General features: G+C 31.0%; 1 protein-coding gene across 1 annotated transcript; it reads left to right on the top strand.

Annotated features, from left to right (window-relative positions):
- The first annotated feature begins 3,611 nt into the window (after positions 1 to 3,611).
- LOC105774334 (uncharacterized) lies at positions 3,612 to 4,989 on the top strand. Its single transcript, XM_012596794.2, has one exon. The coding sequence runs from the start codon at positions 3,855 to 3,857 to the stop codon at positions 4,818 to 4,820; it is 966 nt and encodes a 321-aa protein (XP_012452248.1). The 5' UTR covers positions 3,612 to 3,854; the 3' UTR covers positions 4,821 to 4,989.
- The last annotated feature ends 2,892 nt before the right edge of the window (positions 4,990 to 7,881 follow it).

Raw genomic sequence — 7,881 nt, 5'->3', positions numbered from 1 at the left:
GATGTGATGAAAAATATAGAGATGTTTATATATATGAATTGAATTGGTTTGAACTATTGTGGGATATCAATTATATGATGAAATGTTTCACCACTAATGTTATGTGATTTTGTAAATGATTGTCAGGGTTAAATAGTTTAAGTTCTTTTGTATTCAAATGTTAATTGAGGTAAGTTGAGTTGAATTTTAGCTATGGGCCTACTAAGCTTCTTAAGCTATGGACAGATCAACTTCAGAGCTCACACTATCCAACCTTTGTTCGGTAGTCTTTAATTTGGTTATTTTGGTTTGTGACATGTATATAGGGTTTTGAAGTTGCCAAACTTAAAGTTGTAGATGAATTTGTAAATTAAGTGAATGTTGGTATATAATGTTAAATTTATGTTTCTTGTTGATGTTGTGATGGATGTGGAATGTTGATCTTATTTGGCATGAAGTTATTTTGTGCCATTTGAATGGTAGGCATGTTTGGTTTTGGTATCTTACTTATGAATAGATATAGAAATGGTCAATTTAGCATTGTATTTTATAGTTTTAGAATTGAATAAATTTGTCTTTGGTAAGTAACATGAATGAACGATTTTAGTATTTGATATTTGAAACCTTATTGATGATAGAATAAGATTCATATGATGATTGCATCTTTAGTTAAATTCCTTGTTGTTTATTATAAATTGTGGTGCCAATGAAGGCATATTAGTTAGGCATTTAAGTTGAATGTTTTGGTATGCTTTAAGCTTGTTTGGATGTGTTTTGAAGGCATGTAAGTGGTGCCTCACATGGTCACTCCACACGGCCAAGTGGCTTATTTAATTTTGGTGCAAGTTTGTTCCACACAGTTACAAGTTGTCACATAGCCTGGTGACAAGACCGTGTGACCCTATTTCGAATCACAGATAGTCTGTGACATGGCTGTGTGACCTGATTTTGAATTGTGCACGATCGGGCACACGGTCTAGCGACACGATCGTGTGACCCTTTTTTCGAATTGTGCACGGTTTGGCCACATGGCCATGTCCCTAAGCCACACAGCCGTGTGACCCCTGTTTTCAGTTTTTCTTACATTTTTCTGTTTTGTTTCAAATCAGTCCCAAACTATTCCCAAAATGATTTTTAGGTTCTGTAAGCTCAATATAAGGTATGTATTCATATATATGCTATTAATGATTATTGTTTTAATATTTAATTTAATAATTGAATGATTTTCTGCTGTCATTTGATTCGATATGTACTGTAATACTCTGTAACCCTAATCCAGCAATAGAGATGGGCTAGGGTTGTTACATTAATACAAATCCTTGAATAAATTAAGATTAACGTATCTATAACCTTGAACTTCTTGAATATTTATTAGAAATTTAGCATTTTATTTAGAAATTGTTGTTGCTAGTGTGATTATTATGATATATTGCATTCTCAATACACCAAAAAACACTTACGTGATTTTTATTTTTGTGAAGAAAATTACTAGTATGTTGGTTTTGTGAACACCTTTGTGTGTTTAAGGCTTAGCTTTATTTGTTCTAAATGTTTAACAAGAATGAAAAATATTTTAAAAAAAAAGTGTACTAGTAAAGTCGAGGAAGAACTTGAAGAAAAAAAATATTATGCATTAGTTTATATGACTTTTATAAATTTTTAATTTTTTAAAAAATTGACTCCATAATCAAAATTTCCTAGCTCTACCTTTGCTTTATTCCCTTACAAAAAAACCCACTTAACAAAGGCCAAAAACTCAAAATGCCACACAAATTCCCTTAATAATCGTCCAAGTATGGATCTATGGGGTCGACCCCATGACTTTGATGAAAAGCTTCTCCCAAAAGTTGCTTCAACACCATGACTTCATCACGAGCATGTTGTGACTTAGTGAGCCAATGTTGTGGTGTTGTGTTCCCTCATGTCACGACATGATCGGCTGTCAAGCCCTTCTCCCATAATCATGTTTCACAATGTCATGAGCTCAAGAAGCTCCTTTTCACGACATAACTTACTCTTTAGTTGCATTAACTTCAATTTGGTCTTTCGAAACCATTTAACACTTATTTAGAACCATTTTCTTCCTAGAATCGAAATAGAATTTAAAATACTAGATTGAGCACACAAATACAATAAGACCTAAATTCGACACACAACTTATTAAACACTTAAAAAGACTCAATTTTACTCAAAAATACAGTAAAGCATGAAAAGAATCATATTTACATATATCAAATTTTCCCTCATCAAGTGCGAATGGTAGTGGCCATTATGGCTAGCACTGTAACAAACTTAGTAGCTTGCCATGTTTGGAGTTGGCGATTTTTGAAAAAAAAATATTTGGGCTTCGAAGGATGTTGATATTGCAAAAATATGAAAGCTCATCTATAACAATCAATCCATTTGAAGCAACTTGTTATATTGGAGCAATCAAGTAATCGAATCCCTTGAATTATGGAGATTCGATCGGGATAGCATAGAAAGCATATATCCAACAGTTCATTTTATATTGGTATTTATTATTTTATTATACTTTCTAGTTTAGCTACTATTTATAAGGGATTAGATTGTAATTGATCTAGTATATTAGCAAGTTTCGAAACTTTTATATATTTGGGATACTTGTATAGGTTTTGTACTAAGTATTGGGAGCAATTATTTGTTCATTTAGGAACGTATTCTTGTAATTGCATTAAAAGAATAAAACAAGTTTGCTGCTTGGTTTTACAACCACTAGTTGTATTGGGTTGAAATATAGTGGATTTACTCACTAAGCTAGGCTCTGCAAACATAGAAACAACCTTTTGTATTCTTGTTTTTTCTTCTTTTTACAATGTCACCTTAAGTCCGCACTGCAGCCATCACCTCCATCCAAGCACTTTATTTATCTAAGCATTATCAACTATCTGTTCCAATAGAAGGTTTTTCTTCTCTGCTCAGGTTATGCTGCCCAGGTCTCTACGTCTAACTTGTTTATGCTCCAAACTTATGGTTGTAGGAGAGCTATGATCTAGTTTCTTTCGTTTTTGTTTTCTACTTTATGCCTTGCCATGTTTTGGTTTGTTGCAAGTTTGGCTTCTACCCACTAGTAAGAACAAAGGCCTTTATGGAAATGAGAATCAAAGATTAGGGCCTTCGCCTTGATTCCTCCCCTGTTCTTCTTTCATGCATTTGAAGGGATAGTGGCGGACTTTGTTATCGCAAAGCTTTGACTAGGGCTTTACTTTAGCATGGGTCTCCTTCCCACCTCTGTTGGTTTTCATTGTTAGATATGTTAACCATCTTTAATGATGTCTTGGTGCTTGTACATTTTTTTAATAACAATGAAATTTTAGTATTATGTTAAATATAATAAAAATAACTTTTTTAAGTAAAAAAAATTTGATATATCAAAGTAGGTGAACTTTTTATTAAAAAAGTGAAGTTGTAAGTATTTTTGTTAACAAGATAGGTAAAAGTTTGAAATTTTAGTAAAATATTATTTTAAAGTTAAATTTAGTAAAAATAATTCATCTTTAGAAATTAATGTAACAATCATAACAAGTAACAACATCATTCCGTCTCCTTTCATTTCTTCTATTTAATTATAAAATAAAATAAAATAAATCCCTCCCTTCAGTCTCCACTTTCCTCTGAAACCAAACCCATCTCCCCCACGCGTATTCTACTTTCCTGTCTCCTGCTCTTGAGCCGTGCTTTAAAACATCATTAATCATCTTCGGCTTCACCTTCATTATCATCTTCATTTAATTGCTCTTTTCCATTTCTTTTCTGTACTATTTTTCTGTTTCTATTTTCCTTCATCACGAAGAAATTAAGCAAATAAAGAAAGAAAACCCAGTGTTTGTTTTGGGTTTTCTTTTTTTTTTTTCACCATGCATTTTCCATGGAAGAAAGCCAAAGTAACCCGTATCTCACGGCTGGTTGCCGGCCTCCACCAATCCCCCAAACGCGGTGGATCCCTTGTGGTGGAGACTGGATTCCCGACATCCCTCATCGATCTGTTCGTTAAGAACCGTGATCGCTTGCGGAAGTCATCTAAAAAGAAATCCGGTCCCCAGATCCTAATCCCTTCCCCTCCCTGCAATGAAGAGCTACAATCTCATGACATGGATGATGGCGAATTAGTAATAATTACGAGAGAAGGGGATGGTGAGAAGATTGGCTTGCATCTCGTGTTTAAAATTTCTTTAATGGTGGCTCTGGCTGTTAGTACCAGAAATCTTGCGGTTTGGATCATGATGGCTGCATTGTTACTTGTGGTAATTGAGTTTGTTGGCACACATTTTCTGGGTTTCTCGAGACCCCAATCCAAGACCCTTTTCTTCGATTCTTGGATTCGAAAAGGTTTGAAATCAAGAGCAGATCAATTGGTTGAGAAACAACAAGGAACTGACTTCCCTGATCCTTGCGAGGTTATCGAATTGAAAGATGAGATAAGAAGGGAAACCGCAATCATTACATGTAAGAGTGAGCGTAGTCGGAGTGCAAGATTCAAAACAAGTTTAATCAAGAAATTTGTTCCAAAGAAGTTGCGTCATGAAAAGAGTAAGAAGCAAGGGAAGAGTAACAAGAAGAAGGATAAGGAATCAAGTAATCAAGTAGCCAATGAAGAAGATGAATCAGAAACTGAAGGAGGAGATCAAGTCTTGCAGGTTGAGTCAGAACCGGAGAATGTTAGAAAAAGGAATTCAGGGACAGGGTACGTAGTTCTGCTTGTGATGGTTATTCTTGCTGGACTTTTAGGGGGGCGGGGCGTTGCCCTTTTACTTTCCGTTGTATGCTGCCTCATACTAATATATATTGGAACACACCAGAAAACAAAGATGACATTGGTTTAAGTATGACGATATATCCAAATCGGAATATCGTCGTTGTCTTTTGTTTATAGCGGTTGGTTGTGGAGGTTTAGCTTCTGGTTGAATCTGCAGCAATTATGATGGGCAAGGGAACTTGTATTTGTTGTAATTTCAACTGTAAATTTATATATACGAGTCAGAATTCATTCAAGTGTTGCATTGCAATTTTCCTTGCCAAAGCTACATATAAGAATGGTGCTTGCAATTTTCTAGGGTTTAATTTGAAAAAAAAGGAATTAATTAGCCACATTTTGATTGGGAGAAAGGGAGTAAACCAATATTGCTTGCTTGCTTTCCCTTCAATTTTTTAGTACTAGTCCTTTCTAATCTTATGGATATACTCTCTTTCATTTTTTTTTACACTGTCAACACTTTAATATATGGATATACTTTTTGTCCAATGTGGTACTATATTTAGCAATGGTTACATATTTTGGCATCTAAAATAATGGTGTTACTTTTGTCTATTCTTTTATCAAATCAATAAAAAACTTGAATTAAACATTAAAAAATAATACAATAATCTTTGGTACTAAAATTTGTAACTTCTAACAAATACAAATATCATATTGAACAAAAAACACATATTCAATATTAAAATAATATCAAATTCGAATACTAAATTATATAATAAAGTATGATAATACTTGAATGTTTAATAAAAATTTTAAGAATTTTAAGTAGTATTGAAAATTTTAGATTTAAACCTAAGTGGAACTTCGGATATGAGTTAGGTTTCAACAACTTGGTTTTCTTTGTTCTTTTTATCTCGAATGAATGTCCAACTTAAAAATTTTAAATTGGATTTGATTACACTCTTAATGCAAACAACATTTAATATTAATTCGTCGCTTGTGAAGTTTACGCGATATAAGACAAATCAAAAGCTTTTGGGAATCAATTAAAAAATAGGTAATATTTTGAGATTCGGTGCTCACAAAATTTTGTAATCAGCTTGTCCTTAATGCTAAACCAACACTATGGAGGTTAACGTATTTATTCATGTACCATAAGATCCTCATATAATCTTGTTTCTTTTTTTTTTTTTTTTTAAAAACTTGATTTTTTTTTAAACAACAGTGCTTCATTAAAACCCTTTCATCCCAGGTTGAAGTCTAGAGAGGAAGGAAAATAGTGCATTAAATTATTATTAATTACAATCAACGAGATTGTATATTTAAATTAAAATATATTAAATTATTTTATAATTTTTATAAAATTTGTAGATAATATTATATTGTATTTTTTATAGATTTTCTAAAATATGATTATATTATAAAACTATGCGTTTTTTTTTAATAAGATTATAAATCTATATATTTTAACTTTTGCGAAAAAAAAATTAAGTAGTTTTAAATAGACCTGCGTAGCCCGACCCGTTTGAAAATGGGAAGTTTTTGGTAAAACTAGACTCAAAAAATGGGTTTGGGCAAAAAAATAATGCTCATTTAAAAAACAGGTCGAGTCTCGGGTAAGACTTTTTTAACCTGGGCCTGGCCCAATCCAAATATGCAAAAAAAAATCTATTTTTTTACTGTTTTATTGCTGTTTTTTTTTACTATTTTTTTGTTATTTTCTTGTTTTTTTTTCACTATTTTGCTACCATTTCACTATTATGTTGCTACTATTTTGTTGTTATTATATAACTATTATTTTATTGTTAATTTTATTACTATTTTAGAGACATTTACTTGTTAAGTTGCACCTATTTTAGTGTTATTTAAGTATGCATATTTTTTTAATTTATTTTTAATTTGTTGAGAAATATTTATTTTAATTTTTTATATTTTTGATTTATTATATTTTTTAAAAAATAATACGGACGAACCGGGCCGAGCTTGGGTAAAACTGTAGGCCCATTTATGGGCAAGGCCCGGGCCTAAATTTTTTATTGGGCCCGATCCGGCTCATGAACACCTCTAATTTTATACATAAAAGTAATATATATATATATATGAAAAGTGGAGGCGATTTGAGGGGTAGGCAAGGGTATTGGCCTCCCAAAAATGAAAATTTTTAATTTAGTTATCTTGTGAATAGAAAATTATAAATTAATATATAGTAAAATTGTATTTTGGTCCCTCAAAATGAAAAACTTTCAACTCAATCCTCTTATAAATAAATAAATTATAATTTAATATATACTAAAATTACATTTTAAACTCCTAAAATAAATAAAAATTCTATTTAGCCCTTCAAAATAATAAAATTATAAACTAATAATAAACTTATAATTTGATTTAAAGAAAAATTATACTTAAAATTTGATCTAATTAAAAAATTTCTGGATTCACTATTGTGTAAAAGGAAAATTAATTTATAGAAAAAAGTAAATTAATTAAAATAAAAATTAAATAAACATAATTATTTTTAAAATATTTTAAAATTTAATTTCTATTAAAATAGTTAAAAGCATTGTTGTACATATATCAACAGAATAATTAATTCACATGACATTTAAATATATAAGATATAATATAAGATATTATGCAAAGTTTATAATTTTAATTAAACATAGTGTTAGGTTAATTACTCATATTTTTAATTTATTGTTGCTTTCAAATATTTAAGATTCATCACTTTACTCTTACCTTTAATTTTTGTAACATTTAAAATTACACATACCATCTTTCCAAAAAAAAAAAAATATACTAAGGGTAAATTTCCCTTTCACCATGAACTCTCTCTAAAAAAAAGATATATTTCTAACGATTCAAACACCAAGAAGGTTTGTTTCAAGGACCCGACGTCTAGTATTGAAGATGTGATGGATGTTGATTCAACACTGATTCTAACCTTGTCCTAGAAAAATATGGTTATGGGGAAAGGTTCTACCGTTTCTTATTGGGAGAGAGATTCAAACGCCGCCAATAAGACTTTTTCACTATTGGAAGTGACGTTAAAAAGTTGATACTCAATTTCATTCCCGCCATTGTGTTCTTGGATAGAGTTCAAAAATTATTAGTTAAAAACATGTCTACTTCTGTGATTCTCAAACTGTTGGGAAGGAATATTGGTTTCACAACGCTACAAAATAAAGTTC

The sequence above is a fragment of the Gossypium raimondii genome, chromosome 6, assembly GCF_025698545.1.
Source record: "Gossypium raimondii isolate GPD5lz chromosome 6, ASM2569854v1, whole genome shotgun sequence".
NCBI lineage: Eukaryota > Viridiplantae > Streptophyta > Magnoliopsida > Malvales > Malvaceae > Gossypium > Gossypium raimondii.
Note: the sequence above shows the minus strand (reverse complement) of the source record. Positions and strands in the feature narration are given on the sequence as shown.

Excerpts from the sequence above, each read along its gene's own strand:
- LOC105774334 (XM_012596794.2), top strand. The coding sequence starts at position 3,855 with ATGCATTTTCCATGGAAGAAAGCCAAAGTAACCCGTATCTCACGGCTG.